This window comes from Cherax quadricarinatus, chromosome 24 (assembly GCF_038502225.1).
Source record: "Cherax quadricarinatus isolate ZL_2023a chromosome 24, ASM3850222v1, whole genome shotgun sequence".
Taxonomy (NCBI): domain Eukaryota; kingdom Metazoa; phylum Arthropoda; class Malacostraca; order Decapoda; family Parastacidae; genus Cherax; species Cherax quadricarinatus.
The window spans coordinates 2,965,540-2,992,363 of NC_091315.1; the positions used below are offsets into that span (position 1 = coordinate 2,965,540).

Here is a 26,824-nt window from a genome sequence, read left to right on the forward strand (position 1 = left end):
GGGATTTATCAAGTTAAAAACAATGTTTCGCCCACACAGTGGGATTTATCAAGTTACAAACAATATTTCGCCCACACAGTGGGATTTATCAAGTTAAAAACAATGTTTCGCCCACACAGTGGGATTTATCAAGTTACAAACAATATTTCGCCCACACAGTGGGATTTATCAAGTTACAAACAATGTTTCGCCCACACAGTGGGATTTATCAAGTTACGAACAATGTTTCGCCCACACAGTGGGATTTATCAAGTTACAAACAATGTTTCGCCCACACAGTGGGATTTATCAAGTTAAAAACAATGTTTCGCCCACACAGTGGGATTTATCAAGTTACAAAAAATATTTCGCCCACACAGTGGGATTTATCAAGTTACAAACAATGTTTCGCCCACACAGTGGGATTTATCAAGTTACAAACAATGTTTCGCCCACACAGTGGGATTTATCAAGTTAAAAGCAATGTTTCGCCCACACAGTGGGATTTATCAAGTTAAAAACAATGTTTCGCCCACACAGTGGGATTTATCAAGTTACAAACAATGTTTCGCCCAAACAGTGGGATTTATCAAGTTACAAATAATGTTTCGCCCACACAGTGGGATTTATCAAGTTACAAACAATGTTTCGCCTACACAGTGGGATTTATCAAGTTACAAACAATGTTTCGCCCACGCAGTGGGATTTATCAAGTTAAAAACAATGTTTCGCCCACACAGTGGGATTTATCAAGTTACAAACAATGTTTCGCCTACACAGTAGGATTTATCAAGTTACAAACAATGTTTCGCCCACGCAGTGGGATTTATCAAGTTAAAAACAATGTTTCGCCCACACAGTGGGATTTATCAAGTTACAAACAATGTTTCGCCCACACAGTGGGATTTATCAAGTTACGAACAATGTTTCGCCTACACAGTGGGATTTATCAAGTTACGAACAATGTTTCGCCCACACAGTGGTATTTATCCAGTTACAAACAATGTTTCGCCCACACAGTGGGATTTATCCAGTTATAAAGTGATTCACTCCCAGATATACAAACAATCGCTTCATATTGGCTCCTTCCTAAATTCTTGTTCAGTCATATATTACATAAATAACAATAAGGCACAATACCGTGACTGGAACGATACACAAATAACCCGCACATAAAAGAGAGAAGCTTACGACGACGTTCCGGTCCGACTTGGACCATTGACAAAGTCACACTAACCAGAGGTGGAGCAGGACGGCTATATATAGGCAGGAAGAGGTGGTGGTAGTAGTAGTAGTAGTAGTAGTACAAGTGGCTGGCTGGATGGCGAAACGTCTACGATGGGGATGCCAGAGTGTTGTGCATGTGTCTTAATTTCATCTTGTCGGTATTATATACAATTCTTGTACTACTACTACTACTACCACCTCTTCCTGCCTATATATAGCCGTCCTGCTCCACCTCTGGTTAGTGTGACTTTTAGCCTTAATTGTCGGCTCGGGTCATCCGACACAGGTGAGATAAGAGGGACAGCATTGATCTTGAACAGATCTAAGTCAGTCTGGCATCTGTACCTTTACTGGTCCCCTTCCACTCGTAGCAGACTCACAATCAGCTACAAACCATTCTAGCAACAGTGCTTCAGTTATAACACCACCAGTGTTTCATGGTGGTTCTCTACTGGCGACTAGACTGCTGGTGGTCAGAGAATCCTAGTACCTCTGGTCGTCAGAATACCTACTCATCTTGGGCCAATGTCCACTGAATGTTAAAACAATTACACGTTCACCTGTGACCCCCACCCCCTCAACGTCACTAACAACGGATCAACGTTCCAAACCACGATTCTGAGCTACGTGACCAGAACATCGGCAACACACCATTCTTAACTACGTATTGTGTACTTACTAGATTTGAATCACTAATTATTAATATATTTCATTTTTCAATGCTTAAAGTAGGATTAATTTCATGATTAAGTTTTATATTCTTTATTAGTTCTAAATTAATAAAATTGTTTTTAATGTATTATCATTTATTTTCTTTATCTTTTCATTTCATAAGGGGACACACAGTTTAAAATAAGATTCGTCCTTGAGATGAGTTAGAAAGAGACCAAAGAAATTAAACCTGAAGTCTTTCGAAGGATTAGATTAAACATGATTACGACATACATGATTCTTATGGGCTTTGGCAGTAGACAGAGACGGAGGGTACGGGAGCTGCAGGTCATAGAAACTAAAGACACAGATTACCCACATGGTTGTTAGGAAACATTTTTCAGTCTCAGGGGGGAATCAATAATGCCTTCGACTGTGTTTTATAAGAGACGGGGTTTGGAGCTGAGACTCGACCCCAGCAAACTTAATTCGATAAGCACACAGATGTGTTCACACACACACACACATACACACACACACACACACACACACACACACACACACACACACACACACACACACCTGGCTGGACACGTGGTCCAGTAACTAGCTTCTCGATTTCAACCCCGCCAAATGCAAAGTCATGATGATTGGGGAAGGGCAAAGAAGACCGTAGACAGAGTATAGGCTAGGTGGACAAAGGCTGCAAACCTCACTCAAGGAGAAAGATCTTGGGGTGACCATAACACCGAGCACGTCTCCGGAAGCACACATCAACCAGATAACGGCTGCAGCATATGGGCGCCTTGCAAACCTGAGAATAGTGTTCCGATATCTTAGTAAGGAATCGTTCAAGACACTGTACACCGTGTACGTCAGGCCCATACTGGAGTATGCAGCACCAGTTTGGAACCCACACCTGGTCAAGCACGTTAAGAAATTAGAGAAAGTACAAAGGTTTTTAACAAGGCTAGTTCAGGAGCTCAGGGCAATGTCCTATGAAGAAAGGTTGAGGGAAATTGGACTGACGACACTGGAGGACAGGAGGGTCAGGGGAGACATAATAACAATATACAAAATAATGCGTTGAATAGACAAGGTAGACAGAGACAGGATGTTCCAGAGAAGGAACACAGAAACAAGGGGTCACAATTAAAAGCTGATGACTCAGACGAGTCACAGGGATGTTAAGAAGTACTTCTTCAGTCACAGAGTCGTCAGGAAGTGGAATAGCCTAGCAAGTGATGTAGTGGAGGCAGGAACCATACATAGCTTTAAGACGAGGTATGACAAAGCTCAGGAAGCAGAGAGAGAGAGAGAGGACCTAGTAGAGATCAGTGAAGAGGCGGGGCCAGGAGCTGAGTCTCGACCCCTGCAACCACAATTAGGTGAGTACACAGGAACTATGACTCGACCAGCCCCCCAACTACGTATAGATAAACACACAGAAAAAAAAACACAAATATAAACAAATGTTATGATATTTAAGGCAACTCACACTCTGAATCTTAAGAATGTAGGCCACCACTCCACCGTTAGGGTTCTTGGGAGGATCCCAAGTGATGACCAGGGAGTTCTTTGATGAGTTATTCAATTGTAGAGGACGCAAGGAACCCTCAGGGATATCGTCCACCACACCTACCACGTGAACATGTGAAACTTTAATATCAAATGAGGTGGCATCTCCTCCGTGACGTCGTCTGCCACTCTTAACACTCGACAATTACAAAAATTTTGCATTTTCCAACAAATAATTGAATCCTGGCAAACACAGGTTACGTTTCTGATGATTCCGAGAGTCGGAAGCATTCCAAACACATCCGCTGTCGACCACAATGGCAGTTTTCATGCCGCAATAATAAAAAATTATCTTCACATCTGTTAATACACATAATAACATAATAACAAAGGCCTGTGCACCCATATTATGCTGCTCAATGTTTACTATGCAATAAAAATTAATTTATAAGTAACCTCCAGTATAGTAAATGATACTTTTGTTACTGTAAACTTTGTTAATTCATTTTATTACAACGAAACATGATTACGTAACATTATTATTGATGAGTCAATCGTCATATTTTGATGATTAAGCAGCATTTTAAGTTTCATGAATTACGCAAGAAAAACAATATCAAGAAAGAATTTGATGGCGCACTCTTCCCTTCACTGTTGCCTCAATAAACACTGTTTAACGAGTCATTAACACAGTTTAACATAAACCTCTCCTACACTTGCTACCAATCCTGACAATAAAATAGTTGGGTCAACTTTTGTAGTAAATAGAGGAGAGAGAAGTGGCTGAGAGAAATGTTTATTACATATGTATGTGCATAGTGGGAAAGGGATGAAAAATCTTAAAAGTAATGAGAAAGATCTCAAAGAAGAGTTTGTGTAGATTTTTAAATTAAAACTGAAATGAAAGATATTATTAATGTAATGTGTGTATTTATAAATGAGTTTGAGAGATTAGAAGTTGGTATAGTATGTGAGTGCTTTAGTACAGAATGACCCGCAGCTGGAGCTTCTGGTCATCTGACCGAGGCCTTCCACTGGCTTACCCCTCCACCTCTTTAAAATTTATGGTTATGATTGTAATCAGTTATAGTTTTAAATTATTGTTTTTATATATATTTGGGGAGATTTTTAATAACTATTGAGAATATTTGTTTAAGTAGAAGACATGGATTTCCAGTATGGTTAGAAATGTTTAGAATTTTGAAGATGACATTACTTGAGACTACCCAAAATGTATAGAAAAACGATGATTACATGAGAATGGGACAGTAATAACTCCACCTGTCTTATTCTGTCTTGTACAGTAATTATATGACAGATGGGTGGTCGTGTCCTGCCCACATCGATCAACGGGGATAGGGGGGTCTAGATATACATACATATACATACATAGATATATATACATATATTCAATGGGTGATATACATAATTTTTGATCTCCTTACCTTGTCTGAGTATAAGGGAACGAACGAACTTTCGCCTCTAACCTCCTAAATGGATAGTACACAATGTTTAAAATTAATAATCTTTGTCTCTACAGATACATGATGCAGCTTATTCAGACCTGACATCAGTGACATTCTGCACAGCAAGACACTGGATATGCAGAGCATTTCGGGCAATCACGTTGATTTTAACCCAGGATGCGACCCACACTAGTCGACTAACATCCAGGTACCTACTTACTACTAGGAGAACAGGGACAGCAGGTGTCTTAAGGAAATACAGTGGACCCCCGCATAACGATTACCTCCGAATGCGACCAATTATGTAAGTGTATTTATGTAAGTGCGTTTGTACTTGTATGTTTGGGGGTCTGAAATGGAGTAATCTACTTCAGAATATTCCTTATGGGAACAAATTCGGTCAGTACTGATACCTGAACATACTTCTGGAGTGAAAAAATATCGTTAACCGGGGGTCCACTGTACTCCTCATTGTTTCCATCCGTACCGGGAATCGAACCACGGGCCTCAGAGTGAGAGCCGAGTGTGCTACCAACCGAGCTATGGGACAATGGGATGGGTCGTAAAGGTGCGAAAATTAATATGAACATATCAAATATATAAATAATTGCTTTAAGTAATATTGCTTAGCGCTTCTTTTTTTATTATAATAATAATAATAATTTAAGTAATATTAAATAAATTTAAACTAATCTATGATATATTTAGAAGAATAAGATGCAATTTCCAACGAAAGTTTAGTTCATTAATAAAAATTTATATATTCAGTGAAAAAATATACTTATTAACCTACAAAATTTCTTTTGAGAAAGTCCAGTTTTTAAAGGCATTCTGCCTAACTGATCAGTTTGGCTTATTAGGCCGGTTTAAATTTATTAAATATTGTTTAAAATAAATTATATATAATTTTTGGATATGTTTGGATTCATTTACACTGATTTATGGCCAAAAAAAAAAAATTCTCGAAATTCGACAAATAACCCTCTTGCTGAATAGGTCAAACTCGGCAATTCGGCTTAATTGGCATGATATATATATGTATTTGTGGCGCCGAATAGGTGAAACTTGTGATTTTTGGCTTTTATAGCAATGGTCTTCTTGCCGAAAAAGGCAAGCAAAAATTTGTGCATGCAATAATTTCGCAAAAATCATTCTGAACCTAACGAAAACAATATATTTCATTGTCTTTGTTTATTATTAAATTATTGTAAACTTGTCTAAAATATATTTACTTGGATTAGGCTAAATTAAATTGCGCTTGTTATAATAAGGTCAATCAAGTTTCCTAAGGTTCTTTTGGTACAAAATTATTAATTATTAATGTATATATACAGTAGACAACAAGACGTCGGGTAAATTACCTCAAATGGGATAAAAAATGAAAATCTCTGAGGTAATGACGACTCAATGAAAATCAATATAATTGAAAAAAAATATTTTTTTTAATAATAATTATGAGAGTTATGTATTTCCAAACAAATAATTTGTATCATCGTTTGTAAAATTAAAAATCTTATTTGTGGGATCATTTCTTAAGTTGACAGTAATGTAAAACAGGAAAAATCTGGCCTTTTTTTGGGGTGTCAGGAGCTGAAGACTTTCAAAATTGCACAAAAATCATACATACATGTATCAAAAATCATACATACATGTATCAAAAATCATACATACATGTATCAAAAATCATACATACATGTATCAAAAATCATACATACATGTATCAAAAATCATACATACATGTATCAAAAATCATACATACATGTAACAAAAATCATACATACATGTATTAAAAATCATACATACATGTATCAAAAATCATACATACATGTATCAAAAATCATACATACATGTATCAAAAATCATACATACATGTATCAAAAATCATACATACATGTATCAAAAATCATACATACATGTATCAAAAATCATACATACATGTATCAAAAATCATACATACAAGTATTAAAAATCATACATACATGTATCAAAAATCATACATACATGTATCAAAAATCATACATACATGTATCAAAAATCATACATACATGTATCAAAAATCATACATACATGTATCAAAAATCATACATACATGTATCAAAAATCATACATACATGTAACAAAATGTTTTCAACGAAATTTTGAAGTTCCCTTATGAGAATTTTTTTAAATTTGTTACAATCTTAAATATTTCATTCAATTAATTTTCCACTTTATTATTCTGCTAATTTATGCTTTAATTAAAGTTGATTTATGATGTATAATACATACATTCTAGCTCTTATGATTGTATTCTCCATACAAATGGATTCAATAAACTATTTTGAATTAGAATGCTCATTGTATTTGTTTTGAGGTAAAAGCCAAACAAATTCGCCGACCGGATAAGACGCCATCAACAGTGACGCTTTCAATATTGAAAAATTGTAGCAAATTTTCGATCGCCACTGAAATTCACATATGACGGTGCAACGTCAGGGGAAAAAATTGGAGGCAGCGTTTCCTGGACTGCCTCCCAGTCCTGCCTGTCACGTCATAGTCGACCTGCACTGCCTCCCAGTCCTGCCTGTCACGTCTCAGTGGTCCTGCACTGCCTCCCAGTCCTGCCTGTCACGTCATAGTGGTCCTGCACTGCCTCCCAGTCCTGCTTGTCACGTCTCAGTGGTCCTGCACTGCCTCCCAGTTCTGCCTGTCACGTCTCAGTGGTCCTGCACTGCCTCCCAGTTCGGCCTGTCACGTCTCAGTGGTCCTGCACTGCCTCCCCAGTCCTACCTGTCACGTCTCTGTGGCCCTGCACTGCCTCCCAGTCCTACCTGTCACGTCTCACTGGTCTGCACTGCTTCCCCAGTCCTGAGTGTCAAGTCTCAGTCGTCCTGCACTGCCTCTCCAGTCCTGCCTGTCACGTCTCAGTGGTCCTGCACTGCCTCCCCAGTCCTACCTGTCACGTCTCAGTGGTCCTGCACTGCCTCCCAGTCCTACCTGTCACGTCTCAGTAGTCTGCACTGCCTCCCCAGACCTGCCTGTCACGTCTCAGCGGTCCTGCACTGACTCCAAGTCCTACAAGTTACGTCTAAGTGGACCTGCACTGACTCCCCAGTGCTGCCTGTCACGTCTCAGTGGTCCTGCACTGCCTCCCCAGTCTACCTGTCACGTCTCAGCGGTCCTGCACTGCCTCCCAGTCCTACCGGTTACGTCTAAGTGGACCTGCACTGCCTCCCCAGTGCTGCCTGTCACGTCTCAGTGGTCCTGCACTGCCTCCCCAGTCCTGCCTGTCCGGTCTCAGAGGTCGTGCACTGCCTCCCCAGTCCTGCCTGTCACGTCTCAGTGGCCCTGCAATGCCTCCCCAGTCCTGCCTGTCACGTCTCCGTGGTCTACACTGCCTCCCCAGTCCTGCCTGACACGTCTCTGTGGTCTGCACTGCCTCCCCAGTCCTGCCTGTCACGTCTCTGTGGTCTGCACTGCCTCTCCAGTCCTGCCTGTCACGTCTCAGTGGTCTGCACTGCCTCCCCAGTCCTGCCTGTCACGTCTCAGTGGTCTGCACTGCCTCCCCAGTCCTGTCTGTCACGTCTCAGTGGTCCTGCATTGCCTCCCAAGTCCTACCTGTCACGTCTCAGTGGTCTGCACTGCCTCCCCAGTCCTGCCTGTAACGTCTCAGTGGTCCTCCACTGCCTCCCCAGTCCTGCCTGTCACGTCTCAGTAGTCTGCACTGTCTCCCCAGTCCTGCCTCTCACGTCTCAGTGGTCTGCACTGCCTCCCCAGTCCTGCCTGTTACGTCTCAGTGGTCTGCACTGCCTCCCCAGTCCTGCCAGTTATGTCTCGATGGTCTGCACTGCCTCCGCAGTCCTGCCTGTCATGTCTCAGTGGTCTGCACTGATTCCCCAGTCCTGCCTGTTACGTTTCAGTGGTCTGCACTGCCTCCCCAGTCCTACCTGTCACGTCTCAGTGGTCTGCACTGCCTCCCCAGTCCTGCCTGTCACGTCTCAGTGGTCTGCACTGCCTCCCCAGTCCTGCCTGTCACTTGTCAGTGGTCTGCACTGCCTCCCCAGTCCTACTTGTCACGTCTCAGTGGTCTGCACTGCCTCCCCAGTCCTGCCTGTCACGTCTAAGTGGTCTGCACTGCCTCCGGTGTCCTGTCTGTCACGTCTCAGTGGTCCTGTACTGCCACCCGAGTCCTGTTTGTCACGTCTCCGTGGTCTGCACTGTCTCCCCAGTCTTGCCTGTCGTCTCAGTGGTCCTGCACTGCCTCCCCAGTCCTACCTGTCACGTCTCTTTGGTCTGCACTGCCTACCCAGTCCTACCTGTCACGTCTCAATGGTCTGCACTGCCTCCCCAGTCCTGCCTGTCACGTCTCAGTGGTCAGCACTGCCTCCCAAGTCCTGTCTGTCACGTCTCAGTGGTCCTGCATTGCCTCCCAAGTCCTACCTGTCACGTCTCAGTGGCCTGCACTGCCTCCCCAGTCCTGCCTGTCACGTCTCAGTGGTCCTGCACAGCCCCCCCATTCCTGCCTGTTAGGTATCAGTGGTCTGCACTGCCTACCCAGTCCTACCTGTCACGTCTAAGTGGTCTGCACTGTCTCCCCAGTCCTACCTGTTACGTCTCAGTGGTCTGCACTGCCTCCCCAGTCCTGTATGTCACGTTTCAGTGGTCTGCACTGCCTCCCCAGTCCTGCCTGTCACGTCTCAGTGGTCTGCACTGCCTCCCCAGTCCTGCCTGTCACGTCTCAGTGGTGGTCGGCAATGCCTCCCCAGTCCTGCCTGTCACGTGTCAGTGGTCCTGCACTGCCTCTCCAGCCCTGCCTGTCACGTCTCAGTGGTCCTGCACTGCCTCCCAGTCCTACCTGTCACGTCTCAGTGGTCCTGCACTGCCTCCCAGTCCTACCTGTCACGTCTCAGTGGTCCTGCACTGCCTCTCCAGTCCTGCCTGTCACGTCTCAGTGGTCTGCACTGCCTCCCAGTCCTGCCTGTCACGTCTCAGTGGTCCTGCACTGCCTCCCAGTCCTGCCTGTCACGTCTCAGTGGTCCTGCACTACCTCCCAGTCCTACCTGTCACGTCTCAGTGGTCCTGCACTGCCTTCCAGTCCTACCTGTCACGTCTCAGTGGTCCTGCACTGCCTCCCAGTCCTACCTCTCACGTCTCGGTGGTCCTTGTTGCAACCCCTGAATGGGTTGCAATGATTAATATGTATATATATAATTATTACCTTTTCATATAATTTTATATTGCTTATATTTGCGATAAAAGCTAAATCGTAAATGTATTGCTTTATATTGTTATTTGACTTAGCTTCCTTTGGTTAGGTAGGATGTAACATATGTGCTCAGTTCAAGTCTTGATTGTCTAACTACTGTAATTATCGCTTGTGGCTCGTTAGACTGCCGGCTTCTGTTTCTGAGCTGCAGCGACCCACGGAGCTATCAAGTGATCGAGGGGGGGTGTCCTCACCTCGCCTGAAGTATTCAGTATGGTCTAGACTCACTTCGTGGTTGGACGTATTCTTGACAAGAAGAGCCTAAGTGTACCTTATTGGCTCTTGTTGGAAGATCGTCTCTTGTCTCATTATTGTTAGTTCTGGAGACTGTTCACAGAACATTGTATAGACTTATTGATTTTCGACGTTGTACTGAGGTTGTGTGTCGCATAGACACTGAGGAACTCAGGTCCTGAGCTGTAGCTTCTGACCTAATTTGTACTGGTATCTGTGTATTATCACAGTCGGGGATTTTCTTATGCTGAACTTAGATTCAGTATTATGGGAGTTTTGTGACTTTTGTGGAGGATCTGCTGATGGTCCCTACTAGCTGTCGTTATATTATCTCCTTGTTCCTGATTCTGTGTCGCAGTTGCTTTTTATATTGTTGTTCGGCTTATCAGTCTTTTTATTGTTCAAGCAAACTGTTCTGACTGCCAGTTGGTCAAGAAGTTAGTTTATTTGAGGACTTTGTCAGTCACTTGTTTAAGTCTATTCGAGTCGTGAGACATAGCGAGCTACTTAGAGCACTTACGCACATATTACAGATATGTACAAGTAATTTTGTGTATATCTTATTAAATGTTAATGTACCAGACGGTACTTAAGAATTATAAATGTGATTTGTGCTTTCAGCACAATAATACTGTAAACGAGAGAAGTGATATTATTTTAATTACTGTGAATAATTTAATTTAATTTGATATACGCCTAGACAACTTAATGACTAATAAATTTATTAAATTTTAATTTCTCTAGCAAATAATATTGTTGCAGTAATAACACCAGGAGGCAGCTCTGATGAAAACTCACACTCACACGAGCTTTTAAATTTCTGCACAAAATTCAATTTAAACCAGCAAATAATAGAGCCTACTAGACTGGAGAATACACTAGACCTCATCTTCACTAACAATGATGATCTGATAAGAAATGTCACCATATCAAAAACAATATACTCAGATCACAACATAATTGAGGTTCAGACATGTATACGTGGAGCCCCAGACCGACATAATGAGACTAGTCACGAGGGAGCATTCACCAAATTCAACTTCAATAACAAAAACATAAAGTGGGACCAAGTAAACCAAGTCCTAACCGATATAAGCTGGGAAGATATACTAAGCAACACAGACCCCAACTTATGCCTAGAACAGATTAACTTGGTGGCACTCGATGTATGCACAAGGCTTATTCCTCTAAGAAAAAGGAGGAGTAGATGTAAAATACAAAGAGACAGGCGGTCCCTTTACAGGCGACAGAAAAGAATAACAGAGCGGCTAAAAGAGGTCAATATATCTGAAATGCGTAGGCAGACACTGGTCAGAGAAATAGCAAGCATCGAACTCAAGCTAAAGGAATCTTATAGGAGTCAGGAATCGCGGGAAGAACTAAAAGCCATAAATGAAATCGAAAGAAACCCAAAGTATTTCTTCTCCTATGCCAAATCAAAGTCGAGAACAACATGCAGTATTTTGCCCCTACTTAAACAAGATGGGTCCTACACAGATGACAGCAAAGAAATGAGTGAGCTACTCAAGTCCCAATATGACTCAGTTTTTAGCAAGTGGCTAACCAGACTGAGAGTCGAAGATCAAAATGAATTTTTTATGAGAGAGCCACAAAATTTGGTTAACACAAGCCTATCCGATGTTATCCTGACGCCAAATTACTTCGAACAGGCGATAAATGACATGCCCATGCACTCTGCCCCAGGGCCAGACTCATGGAACTCCGTGTTCATCAAGAACTGCAAGAAGCCCCTATCACGAGCCTTTTCCATCCTATGGAGAGGGAGCATGGACACGGGGGTCGTCCCACAGTTACTAAAAACAACAGACGTAGCCCCACTCCACAAAGGGGGCAGTAAAGCAACAGCAAAGAACTACAGACCGATAGCACTAACATCCCATATCATAAAAATCTTTGAAAGGGTCCTAAGAAGCAAGATCACCACCCATCTAGAAACCAATCAGTTACACAACCCAGGGCAACATGGGTTTAGAACAGGTCGCTCCTGTCTGTCTCAACTATTGGATCACTACGACAAGGTCCTAAATGCTCTAGAAGATAAAAAGAATGCAGATGTAATATATACAGACTTTGCAAAAGCCTTCGACAAGTGTGACCATGGCGTAATAGCGCACAAAATGCGTGCTAAAGGAATAACAGGAAAAGTCGGTCGATGGATCTATAATTTCCTCACTAACAGAACACAGAGAGTAGTCGTCAAGAGAGTAAAGTCCGAGGCAGCTACGGTGAAAAGCTCTGCTCCACAAGGCACAGTACTCGCTCCCATCTTGTTCCTCATCCTCATATCCGACATAGACAAGGATGTCAGCCACAGCACCGTGTCTTCCTTTGCTGATGACACCCGAATCTGCATGACAGTGTCTTCCATTGCAGACACTTCAAGGCTCCAGGCGGACATCAACCGAATCTTTCAGTGGGCTGCAGAAAATAATTTGAAGTTCAACGATGAGAAATTTCAATTACTCAGATATGGTAAACACGAGGAAATTAAATCTTCATCAGAGTACAAAACAAATTCTGGCCACAAAATAGAGCGAAACACCAACGTCAAAAACCTGGGAGTGATCATGTCGGAGGATCTCACCTTCAAGGACCATAACATTGTATCAATCGCATCTGCTAGAAAAATGACAGGATTGATAATGAGAACCTTCAAAACTAGGGAGGCCAAGCCCATGATGACACTCTTCAGGTCACTTGTTCTATCTAGGCTGGAATATTTCTGCACACTAACAGCACCTTTCAAGGCAGGTGAAATTGCTGACCTAGAAAATGTACAGAGAACCTTCACGGCACGCATAACGGAGATAAAACACCTCAACTACTGGGAGCACTTGAGGTTCCTGAACCTGTATTCCCTGGAACGCAGGCGGGAGAGATACACGATTATATACACCTGGAAAATCCTAGAGGGACTAGTACCGAACTTGCACACGAAAATCACTCACTACGAAAGCAGAAGACTTGGCAGACGATGCAACATCCCCCCAATGAAAAGCAGGGGTGTCACTAGCACGTTAAGAGACCATACAATAAGTGTCAGGGGCCCGAGACTGTTCAACTGCCTCCCAGCATACATAAGGGGATTACCAACAGACCCCTGGCAGTCTTCAAGCTGGCACTGGACAAGCACCTAAAGTCGGTTCCTGACCAGCCGGGCTGTGGCTCGTACGTTGGTTTGCGTGCACCCAGCAGCAACAGCCTGGTTGATCAGGCTCTGATCCACCAGGAGGCCTGGTCACGGACCGGGCCGCGGGGGCGTTGACCCCCGGAACTCTCTCCAGGTCTCCAGGTCTCCAGTAGCCTACCAGTTGTAATCCTGAAGCACTATTGAATCATACTGAATTCTAATGGATAATTGGACAAAGATACTGACTAATTGTTATGAAAACCCAGTAACAGGCTGGATGCTAGAAGGGCAGTCCTTTCTAGTATTCACTGGAGATCTCTAAGCTTTTAGAATCGCATTTTTTGTAACAAATGGGGGCCTGTCCGGGAGCCTCTTGATCCAAGGTGTTGGAGAAATTGTTTAGTTTGACATACTAGTAACTATGATCAAACACTTTGAGTACTTTCCTGATCTGAAAACTTTGAGTTTAGTCTTGTACAACATACCAGGTGGATGTATGTACTTGACTGAGTCTTTTGATCCAAGGAGATGGAAATACGATTTATGAGTTCTAGCTCTAAGACAACCAACACTAAAATTCCTATTAGGATTATAGTTTCCCATAATCACTCTCTCGTAGTATAATTATTTTCATGATGTATGCCAAAGTGAAACAGTTAATTAATACTCTGACTTTGTCTGAGTTGAGTACATTAAAACTTCAGACGTGTTGGCGAGTAGCCAAATATCTTGGTGTGACGTATAACAGGAATTAATCATACCCCCGGCCGGGATTGAACCCGCGGTCATAGAGTCTCAAAACTCCAGCCCGTCGCGTTAGCCACTAGACCAGCTAGCCACAATAAGATTCATCCAACTAGGTATATTTCTACACCATAGGAAGGTTAGCACAGGCACCACTGTGACCACAAATGCAAGATTTTACAGACGAATCTCCAGCTAGTGTGGCCGTGACGAACTGTAGCTCAAGTCCCTTCACTGCCGTCAACTTGACTCAAGAAATTGTAATGACACGATTGCAAACAAATCATACCCCCGGCCGGGATTGAGCCCGCGGTCATAGAGTCTCAAAACTTTAGCCCGCACATTAGCCACTAGACCAGCTAGCCACAATAAGATTCATCCAACTAGGTATATTTCTACACCATAGGAAGGTTAGCACAGGCACCTCTGTGACCACAAATGCAAGTTTTTACAGACGAATCTCCAGCTAGCGTGGCCGTGACGAACTCTAGCTCAAGATGGAGATTCGTCTGTAAAAACTTGCATTTGTGGTCACAGTGGTGCCTGTGCTAACCTTCCTATGGTGTAGAAATATACCTAGTTGGATGAATCTTATTGTGGCTAGCTGGTCTAGTGGCTAATGCGACGGGCTGGAGTTTTGAGACTCTATGACCGCGGGTTCAATCCCGGCCGGGGGTATGGTTTATTTGCAATTGTGTCATTACGATTTCTTGAGTCAACAGGAATTACACCGCAGAAAATATCAGAGCGTTAATTAAAGATATTTTGTTTCCTGCTCATTCAGAGATGTCTGATTATGATTCAGATTCGGCCTGGAGAAGGGACTGACAACCTCAAATTCTACGACTTTAAGGGTGATGGACTGATTACATCGTCTTCACATCTCTACTGTTCCTGCCTACTTTCTGTATTCGACTGAAGAAGCCTACTGTGTAGGCGAAACGTTTCGGAATAAAGTTGTCTAACTGTTGCATATGTGTCTTACCTAACAACCTGTCGGTATTGTATACCATTTTGATGTTCATCTTGTCAGACACTGCAACACGTGGCATCTTGGTACAGAAAACACCTTGGACAAGCTTTTCAAGTGAGAAGTGTTGGATCTGAGAGGGACATGACCTCTCAGTGGCCTCTCACTACTACTACTACTACTACTACTACTACTACCCTGCACCTCTCCTTCCGACAGTATTTAAGTCTCCGCACTGTCGCTTGATCTTCAGATAGTTCCTGACTATGGAACTGAACTTCTCCAGGCCGAGGGACTGACAACCTCAAATTCTACGACTTTAAGGGTGATGGACTGATTACATCGTCTTCACATCTCTACTGTTCCTGCCTACTTTCTGTATTCGACTGAAGAAGCCTACTGTGTAGGCGAAACGTTTCGGAATAAAGTTGTCTAACTGTTGCATATGTGTCTTACCTATTAACAACTGTATGTCTGCTGACATACAAGAATATCTGATCGATCATCCTACCTCGGATATTCTGGAAACTGCAGCATTAGCAGACAATTACGAGATTTCTCACATACATACTAAAACACAGAGAAACAAGGTAACTAAAAATTGTCCTAGAAGTTGGCAACCTAAATCAGCTGCTCATTGCCGGCCTGATGTACCTGCTACTGTAACTTCTCGTACCTTTACCAGGAAAACACATAATCCTGAATCTGTCTCTGTGGCTAGACAGAAATCCGATATCGAGAAGAAGAAAGTTAAATGTACCTATTGTAACAGAAAAGAACATGCTAGAGAGTACTGCTATAAGTTAGAAAGAGATGCGAGAAACAGTCGTGCGGCTGGCGCCCCCACTCAAGTCGTATCCTCTTCTGAGCAACAAAGGCACCAAAATCCTAGTAATACCTCTGATCCTACTGTTTTAGATAATATTACTCAGAACAGATGACTAGCGTCAGAAAGTGAATCTGACGAAAAGATTCGTTCAGCGATGAGTCCTTACTTTTTGAGAGGTAAAGTAGGATTTGACGAATCACATCTGAGATAATTTCTTTCAGAGACACTGGCAGTTATCTCACGTTATTAAGAGAAGATGTACTGCCCATAACTGATGATACCTATTGCAAGATAGATGTATTGTTAGAAGCCTATGGTGGGGCTGTTATAAAAGTACCTCTTCATAAAGTTTACATTGAAACAAGCTATTATACTGGTTATATTTCAGTGGGTATATCCAGTGGTGTATTTCCCATCAGGTCAGTGGAGTTGTTGATAGGGAACGATATCCTTCATGCTGGTATATGTAAAGAACCACTTGTGATTGATAATAACACTGATGATAATTATGCCATTGAAGCTTGTAGAGAGAAACCTATTTTATTTCCTCTCAGTGCAATTACTAGAGCTATGTCAAAGATTCAACAACCATCCTTGTCTCCTGTTGAGTTAGTGGATGACAATGATTTGGGCTTGAATATGTTGTTTAGTGATGCTCTGCACCCAGGATCATTAACACCAACTCCCCCTGTCATCAACCTAGTCAGGACACATTTGACGTTAAATTTCTAACTCGTGATGATTTAATCAAGGATCAGTTTGTTGATCAGTCACTGGAAAGACTGAGAGATATAGCAGTTACTGAGAGTGAAGCAAAGGATCTCGATAATTGTTACTATTATAGTAATGGTGTACTGATGGAGAAAAATACATCTAAGTTGTCAGCTGATAGTGTTTCCACCACAGTCAAGCATCTCGTAGTGTTACCAGTTACATTTCGTGAACAAGCCATTGATTTTGCTCACAATAGTCCCATTGGAAGACATTTGGGTGTCAAGAAGACACTCGGTAAACTGGCAAAACATTTTACTTGGCCAAAGATGAAGGAAACAGTAGCTGATCATGTGCAACGTTGCCACGTTTGTCAAGTGACAGACAAGCCAGCACACACACCTCCACCTACACCTCTCACTGTGTTCATTAGTAGCAAAGTTCAGTTCATCTGGACTAGACATTGTTCGGACTCGTTCAAAAGGTTGAAGCATCTGCTTTCCTCCGCTCCAGTGTTGAGTCCAAATTTCAATCTTCCCTTCTTTTTACGTATAGATGCGAGTGTTATGCAGTGGGTGTTGTGCTGCTCCAACAGTCAACATCCACTGATATTCTCCATCCTATATGTTACTATTCATCTAAGCTCAAACGACACCAGAAAAATTATGTCACTATTGAGAAAGAGGCTCTAGCTCTTGTGGTGTCCTTGGAACATTTTAACGAGTATTGGGACACTTACCCATATAAAATTTACGTAATTTTATGCCCAAATTCTTTTTGTTACTTGCTATGTCAAATTCAGTAGAGCAACTTAATCCCTCCAGCCCATATTAACTATATATACTTATGTCTAATTAATATATTTATATATTCACAGTAGTGATGATGAATGTGAGGAGGAGACAGAAGCTGAGTGTTGAGTGGGTAGTGTTGTGTGGGCGATGTACTGCGTGACGGAACACTGTCCTGCTGCAGACCCCCCCCCCTCACTACACACCTTAAGCTGTTTAATACTCAGATGTCCATACTGCATAGCATTCCACAACCACTACTTAAGAGTGGAATGCTGTCTCCTGTCTATAGCACAAGACTATTATGCTCGTCTGCGCTATCCTGTTTCTACACTGATGTACATAATCACAAGAATGCAGAGATACGATACTGTGTACTGCCCTAGTACTAGGGGCATAACTTATAGTGAAACAGACGCTGTGAAATTATAGAGGTGCTTGGCACAAGAGTGACTCTGATTAATGTTTATATTATATTGTTAGTAATGTAACCTGAGTAATCAGTAATGTGAAAGGCATTAATGCAACTCACAGTGCGACCGTTTGTCGTGTTGGGGGGTTGTTGCAACCCCTGAATGGGTTACAATGATTAATATGTATATATATAATTATTACCTTTTCATATAATTTTATATTGCTTATATTTGCGATAATAGCTAAATCGTAAACTTATGCCTAGAACAGATTAACTTGGTGGCACTCGATGTATGCACAAGGCTTATTCCTCTAAGAAAAAGGAGGAGTAGATGTAAAATAGAAAGAGACAGGCGCTCCCTTTACAGGCGACGGAAAAGAATAACAGAGCGGCTAAAAGAGGTCAATATATCTGAAATGCGCAGGGAGACACTGGTCAGAGAAATAGCAAGCATCGAACTTAAGCTAAAAGAATCCTATAGGAGTCAGGAATCGCGGGAAGAACTAAAAGCCATAAATGAAATCGAAAGAAACCCAAAGTATTTCTTCTCCTATGCCAAATCAAAATCGAGAACAACGTCCAGTATTGGGCCCCTACTTAAACAAGATGGGTCCTACACAGATGACAACAAGGAAATGAGTGAGCTACTCAAGTCCCAATATGACTCAGTTTTTAGCAAGCCGCTAACCAGACTGAGAGTCGAAGATCAAAACTAATTTTTTATGAGAGAGCCACAAAATTTGATTAACACAAGCCTATCCGATGTTATCCTGACGCCAAATGACTTCGAACAGGCGATAAATGACATGGCCATGCACTCTGCCCCAGGGCCAGACTCATGGAACTCTGTGTTCATCAAGAACTGCAAGAAGCCCCTATCACGAGCCTTTTCCATCCTATGGAGAGGGAGCATGGACACGGAGGTCGTCCCTCAGTTACTAAAAACAACAGACATAGCCCCACTCCACAAAGGGGGCAGTAAAGCAACAGCAAAGAACTACAGACCAATAGCACTAACATCCCATATCATAAAAATCTTTGAAAGGGTCCTAAGAAGCAAGATCACCACCCATCTAGAAACCCATCAGTTACACAACCCAGGGCAACATGGGTTTAGAACAGGTCGCTCCTGTCTGTCTCAACTACTGGATCACTACGACAAGGTCCTAAATGCACTAGAAGACAAAAGGAATGCAGATGTAATATATACAGACTTTGCAAAAGCCTTCGACAAGTGTGACCATGGCGTAATAGCGCACAAAATGCGCGCTAAAGGAATAACAGGAAAAGTCGGTCGATGGATCTATAATTTCCTCACTAACAGAACACAGAGAGTAGTCGTCAACAGAGTAAAGTCCGAGGCAGCTACGGTGAAAAGCTCTGTTCCACAAGGCACAGTACTCGCTCCCATCTTGTTCCTCATCCTCATATCCGACATAGACAAGGATGTCAGCCACAGCACCGTGTCTTCCTTTGCAGATGACACCCGAATCTGCATGACAGTGTCTTCCATTGCAGACACTGCAAGGCTCCAGGCGGACATCAACCAAATCTTTCAGTGGGCTGCAGAAAACAATATGAAGTTCAACGATGAGAAATTTCAATTACTCAGATATGGTAAACATGAGGAAATTAAATCTTCATCAGAGTACAAAACAAATTCTGGCCACAAAATAGAGCGAAACACCAACGTCAAAGACCTGGGAGTGATTATGTCGGAGGATCTCACCTTCAAGGACCATAACATTGTATCAATCGCATCTGCTAGAAAAATGACAGGATGGATAATGAGAACCTTCAAAACTAGGGAGGCCAAGCCCATGATGACACTCTTCAGGTCACTTGTTCTATCTAGGCTGGAATATTGCTGCACTCTAACAGCACCTTTCAAGGCAGGTGAAATTGCCGACCTAGAAAATGTACAGAGAACTTTCACGGCGCGCATAACGGAGATAAAACACCTCAATTACTGGGAGCGCTTGAGGTTTCTAAACCTGTATTCCCTGGAACGCAGGAGGGAGAGATACATGATTATATACACCTGGAAAATCCTAGAGGGACTAGTACCGAACTTGCACACGAAAATCACTCACTACGAAAGCAAAAGACTTGGCAGACGATGCACCATCCCCCCAATGAAAAGCAGGGGTGTCACTAGCACGTTAAGAGACCATACAATAAGTGTCAGGGGCCCGAGACTGTTCAACTGCCTCCCAGCACACATAAGGGGGATTACCAACAGACCCCTGGCAGTCTTCAAGCTGGCACTGGACAAGAACCTAAAGTCAGTTCCTGATCAGCCGGGCTGTGGCTCGTACGTTGGTTTGCGTGCAGCCAGCAGCAACAGCCTGGTTGATCAGGCGCTGATCCACCAGGAGGCCTGGTCACAGACCGGGCTCAGTTCAAGTCTTGATTGTCTAACTACTGTAATTATCGCTTGTGGCTCGTTAGACTGCTGGCTTCTGTTTCTGAGCTGCAGCGACCCACAGAGCTATCACGTGATCGAGGGGGGTGTCCTCACCTCGCCTGAAGTATTCAGTCTGGTCTAGACTCACTTGGTGGTTGGACGTATTCTTGACAAGAAGAGCCTAAGTGTACCTTATTGGCTCTTGTTGGAAGATCGTCTCTTGTCTCATTATTGTTAGTTCTGGAGACTGTTCACAGAACATTGTATAGACTTAATGTTTTTCGACGTTGTACTGAGGTTGTGTGTCGCATAGACACTGAGCAACTCAGGTCCTGAGCTGTAGTTTCTGACCTAATTTGTACTGGTATCTGTGAATTATCACAGTCGGGGATTTTCTTATGCTGAACTTAGATTCAGTATTATGGGAGTTTTGTGACTTTTGTGGAGGATCTGCTGATGGTCCCTACTAGCTGTCGTTATATTATCTCCTTGTTCCTGATTTTGTGTCGCAGTTGCTTGTTATATTGTTGTTCGGCTTATCAGTCTTTTTATTGTTCAAGCAAACTATTCTGACTGCCAGTTGGTCAAGAAGTTAGTTTATTTGAGGACTTTGTCAGTCACTTGTTTAAGTCTAGTCGAGTCATGAGACATAGCGAACTACTTAGAGCACTTACGCACATACACACAAAATTACTTGTACATATTTGTAATATCTTATTAAATGTTAATGTACCAGACGGTACTTAATAATTATAAATGTGATTTGTGCTTTCAGCACAATAATACTGTAAACGAGAGAAGTGATATTATTTTAATTACTGTGAATAATTTAATTTGATATACGCCTAGACAACTTAATGACTAATAAATTTATTAAATTTTAATTTCTCTAGTTAGTAGCCTACCAGTTGTAATCCTGAAGCACTATTGAATCATACTGAATTTTAATGGATAATTGGACAAGAATACTGACTAATTGTTACGAAAACCCAGTAACAGGCTGGATGCTAGAAGGGCAGTCCTTTCTAGTATTCACTGGAGATCTCTAAGCTTTTAGAATGGCGTTTTTTGTAACAGTCCTGCAATGCCTCCCAAGTCCTGCCTGTCACGTCTCAGTGGTCTGCACTGCCTCCCCAGTCCTGCCTGTCACGTCTCAGTGGTCTGCACTGCCTCCCCAGTCCTGCCTGTCACGTCTCAGTGGTCTGCACTGCCTCCCGAGTCTTGTCTGTCATGTCTCAGTGGTCCTGCACTGCCTCTCGAGTCCTGTCTGTCTCGTCTCCGTGGTCTGCGCTGCCTCCCCAGTCCTGCCTGTCACGTCTCAGTGGTCCTGCACTGCCTCCCCAGTCCTACCTGTCACGTCTCTGTGGTCTGCACTGCCTCCCCAGTCCTACCTGTCACGTCTCAGTGGTCTGCACTGCCTCCCCAGTCTTGCCTGTCACGTCTCAGTGGTCTGCACTGCCTCCCCAGTCCTGTCTGTCACGTCTCAGTGGTCCTGCATTGCCTCCCAAGTCCTACCTGTCACGTCTCAGTGGTCTGCACTGCCTCCCCAGTCCTGCCTGTCACGTCTCAGTGGTCCTGCACTGCCTCCCCAGTCCTGTCTGTCACGTCTCAGTGGTCTGCACTGCCTCCCCAGTCCTACTTGTCACGTCTCAGTGGTCTGTATTGCCTCCCCAGTCCTGCCTGTCACGTCTCAGTGGTCTGCACTGTCTCCCCAGTCCTACCTGTCACGTCTCAGTGGTCTGTACTGCCTCCCCAGTCCTGCCTATTACGTCTCAGTGGTCTGCAGTGCCTCCCCAGTCCTGCCTGTTACGTCTTAGTGGTCTGCACTGCCTCCCCAGTACTACCTGTCACGTCTCAGTGGTCTGCACTGTCTCCCCAGTCCTACCTGTCACGTCTCAGTGGTCTGCACTGCCTCCCCAGTCCTACCTGTCACGTCTCAGTGGTCTGCACTGCCTCCCCAGTCCTGCCTGTCACGTGTCAGTGGTCCTGCACTGCCTCCCCAGTCCTACCTGTCACGTCTCAGTGGTCCGCACTTCCTCCCCAGTCCTGCCTGTCAAGTCTCAGTGGTCTGCACTGCCTCCTCAGTCCTTCCAGTCACGTCTCAGTGGTCTGCACTGCCTCCCCAGTCCTACCTCTCACGTCTCAGTGGTCCTGCACTGCCTCCCCAGTCCTACCTGTCACGTCTCAGTGGTCCGCACTGCCTCCCCAGTCCTGCCTGTCACGTCTCAGTGGTCTGCACTGCCTCCCCAGTCCTACCTCTCACGTCTCCGTGGTCTGCACTAGAGATGTATCGGATGTGAAAATTTAGATATCAGCGGATGCGGATGTGTATGAGGATTTCTTACTAATTTTGTGGATGCGGATGCATATACGGATGTCTGTTTACAATAAAACTCGGATACGGATGTAAGAAATTGTGCGGAAGTTCCGAGGATGTGGATGCTGAGTCACGATACATCTCTAGTCAGTACAAACTTTTCCCATACGATTACACCTGACAAGCGTGATGCTGCAACTAGCAAGAAAAACTTTAAGTGCTCAAGTCTTTGTGTTAAGAATAAGATCAACATATTAAATAAGCCTGGTCTCAGACCGGGCCGTGGGGGGCGTTGGCCCCTGAAACCCTCTCCAGGTAAGCTTAGTAGTAGTGCACGTTGGGTGAAGGCAAGAGCTTATGGATTGAATCATCAGTTTGTTTAGTCATAAGGAATAAGGCAAATATATGGGTTTGTGTAAGGAATAACCCAGGTTGTCACCTGGTGAGGAGAATGAAACATAGATCACAAAAGGTAAATAAGACAGAGAAGTTATTGAGTGAACTGAACCAAAAAACAAAGGTGCACTAATTAATTGCATCTTAATCAGGGAAAAAAGCTTCAGAGTTGTCTTGCACAGTGTGATGAGGAAGACACAACTGAGCCAGACTGTGTTTAACACCGATGTTAAGTGTTCTGGTGAAATTATTATAGTTGATTACACAGGAACAAGTAATTTTCCTGAAGAATTTCAGTAAATTATTTTTGCTGATTACTAGGAGCCAGAGCAAGTGTTAATGCTGATGAAAAAAGTCTTTCTCGGGAGAAAATGTCAATGAGAACTTACCTCAGTCAGTAAGAGAAAAGTGCAGAGGGATTCCAAGATTGAGGTAATGTGTTACGACCGTCGCCTCTAGACCAATTTGTTGTAATGAATCTCCTAACAAATTCACAAAAAGAACAGGATTATTTCGTCTAAGAGTCATCATATACAGGGTTCACACTTCTAAGGGTCATCATACACAGGGTTCACTCGTCTAAGGGTCATCATACACCGGGTTCACTCGTCTAAGGGTCATCATACACAGGGTTCACTCGTCTAAGGGTCATCATACACAGGGTTCACTCGTCTAAGGGTCATCATACACAAGGTTCACTCGTCTAAGGGTCATCATACACAGGGTTCACTCTTCTAAGGGTCATCATACACCGGGTTCACTCATCTAAGGGTCATCATACACCGGGTTCACTCGTCTAAGGGTCATACACAGGGTTCACTCTTCTAAGGGTCATCATACACAGGGTTCACTTGTCTAAGGGTCATAATACACAGGGTTCACTCGTCCAAGGGTCATCAAACACAGGGTTCACTCGCCCAAGGGTCATCATATACAGGGTTCACTTGTCTAAGGGTCATCATACACAGGGTTCACTTGTCTAAGGGTCATCATACACAGGGTTCACTTGTCTAAGGGTCATAATACACAGGGTTCACTTGTATAAGGGTCATCATACACAGGGTTCACTTGTCTAAGGGTCATAATACACAGGGTTCACTTGTCTAAAGGGTCATCATGATGCAACCCCTGAATGGGTTACAATGTATATGATGTACATTATGTATATGTATATAATGTATATCACCTTTTCATATAATTTTATATTGCTTATATTTGCGATAATAGCTAAATCGTAAATATATTGCTTTATATTATTATTTGACTTAGTTACTTTTGTTAGGTAGGATGTAACATTTTATTATGTGCTCATAGTTCAAGTCTTGATTGTCTAACTACTGTAATTATCGCTGGTGTCTTGTTTCCCTGCCGGCTTCTCAGCGTTGCTGGGCAGCAACTGTCCACAGAGCTATCACGTGATAGAGGAGGGGGGGTGTACTCACCTCACCTGAAGTATTCAGTCTGGTCCAGACTCGCTTGGTGGTTGGACGTATTCTAGACAAGACGAGCCTAAATCTCCCTTATTGGAAGATCGTCTCTTTCTTATTATTGTTGTTAGTTCTGGAGACTCTGTTCACAGAACATTGCATAGACTTAGTAATTTTCGACGTTGTACTGAGGTTGTGTGTCGCATAGACACTCTGAGCAACTCAGGTCCTGAGCTGTAGCTTCTGACCTAATTTGTATTGGTATCTGTGTACTGTCACAGTCGGGGATTTTCTTATGCTGAACTTAGATTCAGTAGTATGGGAGTTTTGTGACTTTTGTGGAGGATCTGCAGATACCCTACTAGCTGTCGTTATATTATCCCCTTGTTCCTGATTCTGTGTCACTTTTGCTTGTTATATTGCTATTGGGCTTAACAGTCGTTTTATTGTTCAAGCAGACTGTTCTGACTGCCAGTTGGTCAATAAGTTAGTTTGTTTGAGGACTTTGTCAGTCACTTGTTTAAGTCTAGTCGAGTCGTGAGACATAGTGAACTACTTAGAACACTTACACACATACATACAAACTTATTTGTGTATTGTATTATTAAATGTTAATGTACCAGACGGTACTTAAGAATTATAAATGTGATATGTGCCTACAGCACAATACTACTGTACACGAGAGAAGTGATTTTTCTTATTTTGTTGATATTGATTTAATTTAATTTGATATACGCCTAGACAACTTAATAATAAATTTATTAAATTTTAATTTCTCTAGTTAGTAGCCTGCCAGTTGTAATCCTGAAGCACTAATAATTCTTATTGAATTCTAATGGAAAATTGAACAAGGATACTAATTGTTACAAAAACCCAGTAACAGGCTGGATGCTAGAAGGGCAGTCCTTTCTAGTATTCACTGGAGATCTCTAAGCTTTTTAGAACCGCGTTTTTTGTAACAATCATACACAGGGTTCACTTGTTTAAGGGTCATCATACACAGGGTTCACTCGCCCAAGGGTCATCATACACAGGGTTCACTTGCCTAAGGGTCATAATACACAGGGTTCACTTGTCTAAGGGTCATAATACACAGGGTTCACTCGCCCAAGGGTCATCATACACAGGGTTCACTCGCCCAAGGGTCATCATACACAGGGTTCACTCGCCCAAGGGTCATCATACACAGGGTTCACTTGCCTAAGGGTCATAATACACAGGGTTCACTTGTCTAAGGGTCATAATACACAGGGTTCACTCGCCCAAGGGTCATCATACACAGGGTTCACTTGTCTAAGGGTCACCATACACAGGGTTCACTTGTCTAAGGGTCATCATACACAGAGTTCACTTGTCTAAGGGTCATCATACACAGGGTTCACTTGTCTAAGGGTCATCATACACAGGGTTCACTTGTCTAAGGGTCATCATACACAGGGTTCACTTGTCTAAGGGTCATAATACACAGGGTTCACTTGTCTAAGGGTCATAATACACAGGGTTCACTTGTCTAAGGGTCATAATACATAGGGTTCACTCGCCCAAGGGTCATTATACACAGCGTTCACTTGTCTAAGGGTCATCATACACAGGGTTCACTTGTCTAAGGGTCATCATACATAGGGTTCACTTGTCTAACGGTCACTGTACACAGGGTTCACTTGTCTAAGGGTAATCATACACAGGGTTCACTTGTCTAAGGGTCATAATATACAAGGTTCACTTGTCTAAGGGTCATCATATACAGGGTTCACTTGTCTAAGGGTCATCATACACAGGGTTCACTTGTCTAAGGGTCATAATACACAGGGTTCACGTGTCTGAGGGTCATCATACATAGGGTTCACTTGTCTAAGGGTCATCATACACAGGGTTCACTTGTCTAAGGGTCATCATACACAGGGTTCACTTGTCTAAGGGTCATCATACACAGGGTTCACTTGTCTAAGGGTCATAATACACAGGGTTCACTTGTCTAAGGGTCATCATACACAGGGTTCACTTGTCTAAGGGTCATAATACACAGGGTTCACTCGCCCAAGGGTCATCATACACAGGGTTCACTTGTCTAAGGGTCATCATACACAGGGTTCACTTGTCTAAGGGTCATCATACATAGGGTTCACTTGTCTAACGGTCACTGTACACAGGGTTCACTTGTCTAAGGGTAATCATACACAGGGTTCACTTGTCTAAGGGTCATAATATACAAGGTTCACTTGTCTAAGGGTCATCATATACAGGGTTCACTTGTCTAAGGGTCATCATACACAGGGTTCACTTGTCTAAGGGTCATAATACACAGGGTTCACGTGTCTGTCATCATACATAGGGTTCATCTAAGGG

The 26,824-nt window shown here is 43.1% G+C and overlaps 1 protein-coding gene across 1 annotated transcript in view; it reads right to left on the bottom strand.

Annotated features, from left to right (window-relative positions):
• The window catches only part of LOC128690675 (insulin-like peptide receptor), a 646,235-nt gene that overhangs the window by 85,417 nt on the left and 533,994 nt on the right, over window positions 1–26,824 (bottom strand). The window contains exon 19 of the mRNA XM_070088152.1: window positions 3,356–3,495. Coding sequence (XP_069944253.1) covers window positions 3,356–3,495 — 140 coding nt within the window. The remainder of the gene's footprint in view (window positions 1–3,355; window positions 3,496–26,824) is intronic.